The 12649-nt window shown below is 35.0% G+C and overlaps 1 protein-coding gene across 1 annotated transcript; it reads right to left on the bottom strand.

Moving 5' to 3' along the window:
• Window positions 1–10285: 10285 nt before the first annotated feature.
• Window positions 10286–11227, bottom strand: LOC123388552 (olfactory receptor 8K3-like). The gene has a single exon (XM_045068330.1). The coding sequence runs from the start codon at window positions 11225–11227 to the stop codon at window positions 10286–10288; it is 942 nt and encodes a 313-aa protein (XP_044924265.1).
• Between the last annotated feature and the right edge of the window lie 1422 nt (window positions 11228–12649).

The raw sequence follows: 12649 nt of genomic DNA, 5'->3' as shown, positions 1-12649 counted from the left end.
CCAGGTTTATTGGAACATCTATTCTGGATAAAGACATTATCATAGTCAATAGATTTCATGCATTAACTCCTGGGGGATGTTTTAGTATGGCAAATTAGAATAAATAATATACATCCAAACTTTCCAATTTAGGATATTGGAAAACAAACCCATCCCCCACAAAGACTACTGTCTTATGTGGAGAAAGAAAGAGAAATGGAAATAGACAGGCAGTTCTCAACTGGACCCATTTTACTCCACAAAGAATATTTTTCCAATATCTAGAGATGTTTTGGTTGTCACAGCTGAGAGCTGGAATGCTCCTGACTTCTAATGGTTAAACACCTGTTAAGCCGCTATATATCTTATTATATCCAATATTTAGGCCATAACAATATCCAGCCAGGAATAACAACAGTAAGAGAGTTAAGACACTCTGATGATATAGTTAGATAATTGATAGAGAGATGATACATGGTAGATAAATAGATAGCTGATAGATTGATCAATATGGATATTAAAGCAAAAATAATAAAGTTAAAACTTTAGGGATTAGAAACATTGGTGATCGTTTTGCTATTCTTTAAATATTCTATCATTTATATGGCACAATTGCAAAATAGCATTTATAAAATACATCATTCATATGACCTTATACATATGTCAATTATGTAATAAAAATTTAAAGCCACAAACTACCCAGATGCATAAAACTCACTTCTCAAAACATAGTCTTAGGAAAGATATGCCAACAGGTGAAACTGGCTAGAAAGTTGGCATACTTGACAGGTATCTGACAGGTGTATGAATAAGAAAAGCATAACAGATTACAGTGGGAATTATTTTTATGGTGAAGCATATCAAGAGATACAGTCTCTGCTGTATTTAATTTATAATATATACAAAAGGTTAACTTGAGCAAAATGTGTAGGTTATGTGAAAGTCTTTATTCTCATATATAAAACTGACATTTCCTTCAAGAGTTTTTGGGTAGGATAAATGAAGTTTTAATAATTCAATGTATTGATGTTACCTGGGAATAGTTCCCAAAAACTAAGCACCTTGTGGGATTTTGTTTGTTTGCTTGCTTGTTTGATTTTTAATCGTGACAGTAACTTACTAGAAATGCTTCTGCTCTCTTTACTTACATACCTGTACTTCCTCTGGGCTGTGGTGACTTAAGTTCTTTGTCAGGGCTCTAGTGTGAGTAAGTGAGGAACTGTTTAAGCAAGATGTAACATAAACAGCTCGTCCCAGTCCCTACCTCACTCCATATCACATGACTAAATTTGAACAATTATGCTGTTATTCTTTGGAGTACTTATCGTCCACATTTTTAACCTATTTTAATAATGTTTTAATGTAAGTTATTTTGATATAAATTTGTTTAAAATATTATTCTTGCTCTTGTGGTATTTTCACTAAAATAGAGATATACTCACTTGTACGTAACAGTTCAGATGCACGTTATTGAGCAAGAAACTAAGGGAATGTGGTGGTATTGGGAGGGAAAAAAAGGCTACCGGCAGAGGTTTCACATAATGAAGGTTCATCAGAATTCCCTTTGAATTAAAAGATATAATACTTTAAAGAAAGAAAAAGTTGAAAGTCACTGTGATACACAATATGATAGGAACAAAATAAAATACACTGAAGATGAGGTATGTGTGGACCCCTGGATGTGACTGAAATCTTCTGTACATCAAGTCTGTAGGAACCCCTTCAAGCTATGAAATAGCACATAATGGAGATAAACAAGCATATAATCATATTGAATGTATCTAAATATACTAAAAATCCACAGAGAAGAAATTATGCCAGAGTGGGAGGTGGATGGCATGTTAAGGTAAGAGAATTATTTTTTGTTTAAAAAATTGTGAGGGTGGGGTCACCTGGTGGGCTCAGTCAGTTAAGCATCTGGTTTTGGCTCAGGTCATGATCTCAGGGTCCTGGGCTGGAGCTCCACACAGTGCTCCCTACCCAGCAGGGAGTCTGCTTCTCCTTCGCCCTCCTCCTCCCCCTCTCCTCTGGCTTGTGCTCTCTCTCTCGCTCACTCTCTTTCTCAAATAAATAAATAAATAAATATATAAAATATTTAAAGAAAGAATATCTCAGAGATAGTTAAAAGATAAGTTAAAAAATTGTGGGCATCAATTTTTTTTTTTTTTTTTACAAAAAGGGAGATGGTACTGCCTGCAATTAAAATTCCAACCAGAAGTCTCTGAGTGAGATATATATAAGCAGAAAGAAGCACACAATTCCACAACATTAAATGTGAAGCTAAGTACATGTAATTTCCACTTAAACTCAGTTGTAAACTTGCTTATTAAGTTTGTGACCCCTTGATATTCTATACTGCTCTGATGCACACACCCTCCTTACATTAGAATATAATAATGTGTGCCAGTACATAATAACATTGGAGAAATATTTAGTAAATGCTATCAAAAAGCAATATAAATATTGGGTTTTGCTTGTTTTTTTTTTTTTCTGCTTTGTTTTGTTTTCCTTTGCAATCATGGAAGACCAAAAAAAAAAAAAAAAAAAAAGTTTTAAAATAAGGATTGCTAGTAATCCTTTTATCTTTAAAATTAAATTTTTAACTTTTTAAATGCTTCTTTTTAGGGCAAGAGAAAGAGAGTGCAAGTGGGGGAGGGTCAGAGAGAGAGGAAGAGAGATACTTTGTAAACTGAGTGGAGCCCCATGTGAGGATTGATCTCACAACCCTAAAATAATGACCTGAGCTAAAATCAGAGTCAGAGTCTTAGACTGAGCCACGCTGTGCCACTAAATAGTATTTTTAAGTACCAATTTTTCCAAGAGGTGAAGATAAAAGCATTTCCTCTTACCAGCTTTGGAGTACTATGAAAAGAATCACATTGCTTTTCCGTAGTTTACTATTGCTGTTCAATATTTGATATTTATTTTTCTAAATATATATTCTCTGAGATAATTATGCCTGCTTTCTCTTAGATCCCACTGGAAAATAAGGAAAATTGTGAATATTTTTCCATTACCACAGAAATTTGATACTTAAGTGCCTTCTAATATTCAAATAATGCTTTGCATACCTCAGCATGAGGCAGAAACCCCCCCTTTGTCCTTATCAAGATATATATATGTATATATATATATATACATTTACTTAAATAGTCATCAAATATGAAATTACTTTGAGAGAATCACAAAAAGTGTCTGGAGATACTAAATAAGTATTTGGAATGACATAAAAATGAGAGAAAATACCTGTCATTTTTAAATTTTGACAATTTAAAAAAAATTCACTTTCTTCAGCTGTGCAAACTTTGGTCTCAGTTTTGGCTTCCATTTGAGATAAAATTATTCATATTAAACATAATTATTTTATAAAAGTATGAAAATGGAGTTTCAGAGATGCACAGAAGTATTTAGCCTCTCATCCCATGTGAAAACATTCAAAAAATTAAATGAAGGAAAAAGGAAGTAGGTTTGACACCCTCTTAGGCAATATGGCTACTGGAAAGGAAAGCCAACTAAATCAGAAATGGTCACATTTTGCTAGAGCTTTGCCATGGAGTACAAGTGGAACTTTATCAGCATCACTGAAACATTGTGGTACTTGGTAACATCAGGGGCCACTCAAATAGTCTGTCGTTTTTACCTGCAATGAAGCCGCTGTCCTGACTCCCATATGTGTTTCTTAACATGGCATACAGAGATCAATTTATGGATTTTCTTCACCTTTTAAGACTCTCCCTCAGGAGATGAGAGCAATTTGTTTATTATTGTTAAAGCATATGAGAGCATTAAAAAAAAATTGCCTGGAGGTTCCATTCCTAAGCAGGGGCAATTTGTACTCACCAGTGCATAAATTATCTATCAATCTACTTACCTGTCATCTATCACCTATTTATCTATCCATCTATCAACTGTTTAAGTATTTATTTATTATTTATTTCTCTCCTATTTCTCACTGTAACATAACTTTTCCTTTGCACCTCACGGGACTCTGAATTCAAACATCCTGTATTTAGACCAGGCTCACCGCGAGTCCCCATTTCCACACTGGTCTCCTCAAATGGGTGACTCAGTGAAGAAATGATAAATTCTGTTCCATATCATTATTTTAAAATTGTAAGTGGGACAAAAATTATACATTATGCAAATATGATGTGCTGTTTCCTCGATTTTCATTTTTGTTTGCAATGTTCTTCCCCCTCTCCAAACAGAAACTAGCTAGGCATCCTTCTCACTGCAGAGTGAGTTGTCATCACTGACTTGTTACTACTGCTGCTTTGATTTTACCTTTTCTCCTTAATTTCACATTGCAGCGATGTGAAATTTATTTCCTTCTGTCCAACCCCACTCCAGTTTTTCTTTTCCGTCATGAAACATGCTCTGTGGTACTTGGTATATGCCTAGATTATCAATTTGTCTATCCAAAAAGTATAATATGTTCTCTATATGTGTAACCATGTGCATGTGTTATTTTTCTATAAATTTCATTGCTACATTTAAGTCACTTTTATTACTTGCTGTGTATAAATGAGAAGATACTTTTTGCTTCTTTATGTATTATAATCCATGATATGTATCTAATGAATTTCACTTAACTTTTTATCCATAGTTTGTCTCCAAATCTCACCTATCACCAGCTTTACAGTGTACTGCCTCAATGAACACCCTTGAGCTTGTTCCCTTAAAATTTTTATGTAAAAATAAATAAGTAAATAAAAATTGTATATATGCATTCTTAATAAGAGAGAGGAAGATATATTCATAATTTTCCAAAATATTTCAGATGTATTATCCCAATACCATCTTGTATTAATAAGTTCAAGAGGTGTGTCTGGGTAGTTTAGTCAGTTAAGCGTCCAACTTTGGATCTCAGCACAGGACTTGATCTCAGGGTCGTGAGTTCAAGTCCTGTGTTGGTTTTCATGCTGGGCATGGAGTTAAATAAATAAACAAACAAACAAACAAACAAAAACAAGACTTATCGTGAATCTTCCCCTTCAAGTTGGGTGCATAAATTACACCCTTCTTGTTAGTTGTGCATTTATAATGTTATAAGTATCTTTCATACAATTTATTATACTGATTCCCTTTTCTTTCCAAGTTACCTAACAGACATCTTATTTAAGTCTTACTGGTCTGTTTTTATTGTCACTTTTCCTTTGCTTTTAGATATTGAGATATATATGGCACAAAAATGTGATTTAAAAAATTTTTTAAAGATTTTTATTTATTTATTTGACAGAGGGATCACAAGTAGGCAGAGAGGCAGGCAGAGAGAGGGGGTAAGGGGGAAGCAGGCTCCCTGCTGCACAGAGAGCCTGATATGGGGCTTGATCCCAGGACCCTGAAATCATGACTTGAGCCAAAGGCAGAGGCTTAACCTACTGAGCCACCCAGGCACCCCAGATGTGATGTTTTGACATATGTGTATACCTGTGCAACTGTAAAAGATTTCAAGATAGCAAAGATATCCATCACTCCAAAAGTCTCTTAGTGTTCATATATGTTAACTTCATTCTACCTTTCCTGCCTCTTACCTGACCAAGACAACTTGAATCTGTCCTTTCTAAAATATTTTTATATTCAAATAATTATAAAGTAATAGACTCAATAAAAACAGTATAAAGTAATCTTACCCAATAATAACATCTTGTGCCACTTGGAGTATGAGTACGAGTACACAACCAGGAAACTGACAATGCTATAACACAAATACTTTGTTCAGATTTCACCAGTTTCACCAGCTTGGGGTTATTCTTTCATGTATTTGTGTACATTCTCTGCTCTGCACTTTATCACAGGTTTACATTGTAACAACCACTGTAGTCAAATTGCAGAGCTATTCCATCTCTACAAAGGTCCCTTTTGTTATCCCTTTAAAGCCACACCATCTCCCTACCTCTTGGGCAACTGTTCCCAACCATTGGCAGTTGCTCAAAGTTTGTCACTTGAGCAATGTTTTATGACTAATACACAAGTTGTAATCTTTTGGGCTAGTCTTTTTTTAAATTAACTTCATTCTTTTGAGGTCCATCCCTGTTTTTTGTGTGTATATATCATTTTCTCTTTAAGGTTGATAAATAGTATTCAGTGGTATGGAAGGTACTGATGAAGTTCTAGAACCTAGGTGAGGTTTGGTGGGCTGAGGTCCGGAGCCGATGACCAAGAAAGAATTCTTGAGACATCTTTGGTGCAAAATGGTGGTTTATTAAAGCACGGGACAGGACCCGTGGGCAGGAAGAGCTGCTGCCCAGGGTTGTGAGGGATGGCAGGTTATGTACCCTGCGGTTGGGGGAAGGTGAGGGGAAGGGAGGTGTCAGTGGAGTTTTCATATGCTAAAGAGGGCCTACAAGGTGCCAGGATGTTCCAGGCCTGCTGGAGGCCTTGCCCTTGCTGCTGGATCAATGTTGTCTTTAGACCAGCCATTAACATTAAGATCTTTGGGAGACTTTTTGGTGGGGTGTCAATCCTGCTATCAATCGTCTTTGTTAGTGAGATTTAGAACATTTGTAAGCCAAGGGAGACTCCTGTCTAGCAGGATTGTGAGCTCTGCAAGTTAACCATTTGCTTATTGTTCATGGCAGTCAGGGCTGCCTGAGGGATGCTACACTTATGGAGGGGAAAGGGTGAAGAGGGGGTGCAAGGCGCCAGCTTTTGCTTTGTCCTCAGCCAGCCTCCTGCTCCCTCATCAGTACTATGTGTTAAACCATTTAGTCATTGAAAGACATTTGTGTTCCTTTCAGTTTTCAACTATTATGAAAAAGGATTTTATAAACATACTCTCAAGATGATTGTGTGAACATACATTTTGATTCCTTAGGAATCATTTCCAAGAATGATTGTTTTAATTTTGATGAAGTATAATTTATCATATGTAATTGTGTACATTGTGCTTTTGATGTGTTGTCTACAAACTCAGCCAGTCCCCAGGTCCTTTAGAGATTTATCCCTGTACTTTTGTCTAAGCAGTTCATAGTTTTGCTTTAAAGTTATTACCTGTTTTGGAGTATGTTTTGTATAAGATTTAGGTCAACACTACTTGTTTTTGTCTGAGGACATGCAAAGATTCCAGAATGATTTTTTAAAAAGTTATTATTTCTTCTACGGAATTAGCTTTGTACCTTCATGAAAAATTAGTTGTACTTTGTGTAAAAATCTATCTCTGGGTTCTCTATTCTGTTCTTTTGCTTTATATGTCCTTCTTTCCACCAGTGCCACACAGTTTTGATGATTACTGCTACATGGCAAGTCTTAGCATGGGATAGAGCATTTCCCTCCATGAGACTCTACATTTTTACATGTATTTTAGCTATGCTAAGTCCCTGGTCTTTTATAACCATTTTAGTATAAAGTCATCTATAGCTATAAAATATCTTGCTGGGATTTTGTTTCAGTTTATATTATATATAAATCAGTTTGGGAAGAATTGGTATCTTTAGTCCATTGAACTTCTAGTTTATGAGCTCAGTATGTCCTGCAATTTATTCAGATCTTTGATTTATTTAATCAGCATACTTTTCAGCATACAGAACCTGCACATGTTTTCTGAGTTCTAAGTATTTCATTATATTGGGGTAATTATAAGTGGTTTTGTTAAATTTTGGTTTCTACAAAATATTTGTGCATTGCTCTTGTATCCCATCATCTTGCTGAACTCACATTTATAGGGGGATTCCTGGAGGCTCTGTATTAGGCAACATGTCATTTGCTCTAGGGATGGTCTTAATTCTTTCTTTACTAGGTGTGTGCCTTTTAGGCCATTTCCTTGCACTCTCTGGGACTTCTCTTTTGATCAGTTCCATATAACTACAGATGGGTTTGGATTTTTTTTTTTTTTTTTCTGTTTTTTCTTTTTGTAAATTAATGCAAGATTCTTTACTCTTGTAAGTCCGGTGTCCTTTACTCTGCATAATAATTTTGAGAGTCATCCATATTTTTGTGCATATGAATAATTTATTACTTTTTATAGCAGAGTGGTATTCATTTGTTTGGATATTCCATAATGTATTTATTCAATTTCAAGTGGAGGAACATTTGAATCATTTTCAGTGTCTGACTATTACAGATAAGGCTTCTGTGGACATTCATATACACATACCTACAATGCAATGTGCTGTCTTTTCTCTTGGGTAAATACAGGACAGTGGGATGCTTAAATATTTAGATGGTTGTTTAATTTTTAAGACGGTGAACCTTAAACCGGGTGGTTTTTAAACCTTTATACCATTTTAAGTTTCCACCAACAATATATGAAAGTTTTAGTTCCTCCACTTACTCACCAACAACTAGATATTATACTTGGTATATAGTGTTATCTCACTATAAATTGAAATTCATTAATGATGATAATGTTTAACAACTTTTTATGTTAGTAGCGGCTCCTTATTTCAAATTATTATGCTCTATGAAAAATATAATACTTTTTGATATGAACTATGTACTTACTTAATAATGAAATAGACCAATGTTAACTGAATGAAATAAATTATCAAAATTTGTAAATCTTAATACTTTTTTTCTCTTTTTTGGCTTACAAGGGCTGATCAAAGATACTTCAATATATATTTTAAGAGTGGGATATTGTGATCCTTTTATTCATGGTTTGTTTTTTCAAATCTACGTATTATTAATATTTCTCTGTAACTCTGTCCAACATATATGATCTAAGCAATGCATATTTTCTTATATCTATATATGGTATCTCATACTTAGGTATATAATTCTTCTTAATAATTAAAAAATAAACCACAAAAATATTCTTAATATTTATCCTTATATCCACATGTCCTCTGTGTGTATATATATATATTCTTATGAATTATTTTTATTTGAATTTTGTTGACTTCACAGATAATTTTATCCCATGACGGTGGACTCAGAAAACAGTCCAGTCTCTCCATGATGTAAATATGTCTATTGAATGTTTAAAATGTAATAACAATAAACAAAATATAAGGATATTTGGGGAGGATTATGTAGGAAGTATGTCCAAAATCCACACTAAGTATATAAATTTCTATGTATCATATCATATGTTCACTGTCCAAATTATAGCCTCCTCTCCTTCTGTTTTTTTCAGGTGGGATCATCAAATCAATGTGGTCAAACAATACAACCTAATAAAAATATAGCACACACTCATTTGAACCAAAATGTAGAAAGTTGACCATTTCAAAGAGGCAACACCCTTATTTATGATAAAGTAGACCTTGTATGTAAGCATACAAAAACAAGTAGAATATTACTTTTTTAAAAAGCTATTTATTTATTTATTTATTTATTTAAGAGAGCGCATGCAGGTGGCTGAGGAAGGGAAAGGGCAGGGGAACAGGGGAGCTGCTGAGGGAGAGGGAGCAGAGTGGGAGCCTCAGATTCTCTACTGAGCAGGGAGCCAGACAGGCGGAGATCCTTGCACGGTGGGCTCATGATCATGACCTGAGCCAAAGCCAGACACTTAACCAACTGAGCCACCCAGGCACCCCTAGAACATGACTTTTACAGAAAAGTTATCCTTGTTTTTCATAGAGAAAAGAAAGAGTAATTCCGTTGGACCAAGTAAGTGTTGAAGAATCAAGATCAAGCTGCTAGGAAAATAGAAATCTTGGAATTATCTATGGCAGATTGCATGAAACTTAATTCAATTGCTGTATCAAAATGGACATATTTAGACAAAATCAGATGCTGTGCTGATCTTTTAGACTGTTGAAGTGCCAAGTGTGTATAGTTGAGAGGCTCTCTAGGGCTCCTATGTGAAAATAATGGCACTCATGAGGAAAGACCAGGGCACAAAGACTCCCTGGGGAACGGAGATACAGGAGTAAATTCAGATGACTGATGACTTCAAGCGAGTGTAATACACTGAACATCCTTAAAATAATAGTCAAGTGTGTTTTAGACACCCTACAGAAGTCTACACAGGCTAAAAACAAAGAAAGTACTTACAGGAAACACACTACCTACATATCATACATAGACACTGGAAAGTTTATTTGATAGTTGTTAACATGAGTCCTTTTAACTCTTTTTCTGTACTAAGTATCCTCCTTTACTCCCACGGAGCATACCCACATTCCTTGCTTGGTGTTATAGTCTATAGACTCCTTACCCATCCTACTTTCCCATCCCTGAGGAAGGAAAAATATATATTTATATTTTTTTTCAAAATGTGAATAAAATGTTAGAGTACATGGAAGTCAATCTTTAGATATATTTTGAACTCATTTATCCTTACATTTCCCTCTGAAGGAACATATAGAAATGCTTAATGCGGATAGTCTATTTCATACGAACCATATGGTGTACAATAAACTTAAGAAAAGGTATTGCATGACTTCTTCCATATCCTATGTAAAGCACACTTTACATCTTTGTTCCTCAAGCTATAGATCAAAGGATTCAGCATGGGGATAATGAGGGTATAAAATACGGAAGCCACCTTATCAGTGTCAAAGGAATGACTGGACTCGGGCTGCACATACATAAATAACAAAGTCCCATAGAACACTGTGGCCACTGTCAGGTGGGACCCACAGGTGGAAAACGCTTTGTGCCTACCCTCAGCTGAGTTCATCCTGATGATGGCTACCAGGATCAGCAGGTAAGTCACAAGAACTATCGAAAGAGATGAAATCAAATCCAAAACTGAGAAAATCAAAATCATCAATTCAATTTCATGTGTATTTGAGCAAAGCAAAGTTAACAAGGGGAGACTGTCACAGTAGAAATGATTGACAATATTATAACCACAGAATAATGAACTAAAAATCTTGCCAGTAATTAGAAGAGACACAAATGTGCTGTAAAGGTAGGGGACGGCCACCAGCACATAACACACCCTTTGGGACATGATGACAGGGTAGAGCAGAGGGTTACAGATGGCCACATAGCGGTCATAGGACATTGCCGACAGAATGAACAGTTCACTAATGATGAATATAATGTAGAAAGCTCCTTGAATGGCACACAAATAATAAGAAATTGTGTTTTCTTCCACAATAAAACTTACTAACATTTTAGGGCCCACAGTTGTTGAATAACCAAGATCAGTAAAAGCCAGGTGTTTGAGGAAGAAGTACATGGGTGTTTGGAGCCTGGAGTCCACCTTGGTGAGGATGATCATGCCCAGGTTGCCCACCACTGAGACCAAATAGATGATGAGGAACAGCCCAAATAATGGAGCCTGCAGGTCAGGACGGTGTGTGATTCCCATGAGAATAAATTCATTCAGCACTGTCCAATTGTGTTTTTCCATCCAGGTTTATTGGAACATCTATTCTGGATAAAGACATTATCATAGTCAATAGATTTCATGCATTAACTCCTGGGGGATGTTTTAGTATGGCAAATTAGAATAAATAATATACATCCAAACTTTCCAATTTAGGATATTGGAAAACAAACCCATCCCCCACAAAGACTACTGTCTTATGTGGAGAAAGAAAGAGAAATGGAAATAGACAGGCAGTTCTCAACTGGACCCATTTTACTCCACAAAGAATATTTTCCAATATCTAGAGATGTTTTGGTTGTCACAGCTGAGAGCTGGAATGCTCCTGACTTCTAATGGTTAAACACCTGTTAAGCCGCTATATATCTTATTATATCCAATATTTAGGCCATAACAATATCCAGCCAGGAATAACAACAGTAAGAGAGTTAAGACACTCTGATGATATAGTTAGATAATTGATAGAGAGATGATACATGGTAGTTAAATAGATAGCTGATAGATTGATCAATATGGATATTAAAGCAAAAATAATAAAGTTAAAACTTTAGGGATTAGAAACATTGGTGATCGTTTTGCTATTCTTTAAATATTCTATCATTTATATGGCACAATTGCAAAATAGCATTTATAAAATACATCATTCATATGACCTTATACATATGTCAATTATGTAATAAAAATTTAAAGCCACAAACTACCCAGATGCATAAAACTCACTTCTCAAAACATAGTCTTAGGAAAGATATGCCAACAGGTGAAACTGGCTAGAAAGTTGGCATACTTGACAGGTATCTGACAGGTGTATGAATAAGAAAAGCATAACAGATTACAGTGGGAATTATTTTTATGGTGAAGCATATCAAGAGATACAGTCTCTGCTGTATTTAATTTATAATATATACAAAAGGTTAACTTGAGCAAAATGTGTAGGTTATGTGAAAGTCTTTATTCTCATATATAAAACTGACATTTCCTTCAAGAGTTTTTGGGTAGGATAAATGAAGTTTTAATAATTCAATGTATTGATGTTACCTGGGAATAGTTCCCAAAAACTAAGCGCCTTGTGGGATTTTGTTTGTTTGCTTGCTTGTTTGATTTTTAATCGTGACAGTAACTTACTAGAAATGCTTCTGCTCTCTTTACTTACATACCTGTACTTCCTCTGGGCTGTGGTGACTTTAAGTTCTTTGTCAGGGCTCTAATGTGAGTAAGTGAGGAACTGTTTAAGCAAGATGTAACATAAACAGCTCGTCCCAGTCCCTACCTCACTCCATATCACATGACTAAATTTGAACAATCATGCTGTTATTCTTTGGAGTACTTATCGTCCACATTTTTAACCTATTTTAATAATGTTTTAATGTAAGTTATTTTGATATAAATTTGTTTAAAATATTATTCTTGCTCTTGTGGTATTTTCACTAAAATAGAGATATACTCACT

This window comes from Mustela putorius, unplaced genomic scaffold (assembly GCF_011764305.1).
Source record: "Mustela putorius furo isolate JIRA1106 unplaced genomic scaffold, ASM1176430v1.1 tig00000127_pilon_pilon_pilon, whole genome shotgun sequence".
NCBI lineage: Eukaryota > Metazoa > Chordata > Mammalia > Carnivora > Mustelidae > Mustela > Mustela putorius.
The sequence above is the reverse complement of the archived record's forward strand: the minus strand, read 5'-3'. Positions and strand labels throughout refer to the sequence as shown.

What these genes read in the sequence shown, in the direction of transcription:
- LOC123388552 (XM_045068330.1), bottom strand. Translation starts at nt 11,227, where the DNA reads ATGGAAAAACACAATTGGACAGTGCTGAATGAATTTATTCTCATGGGA.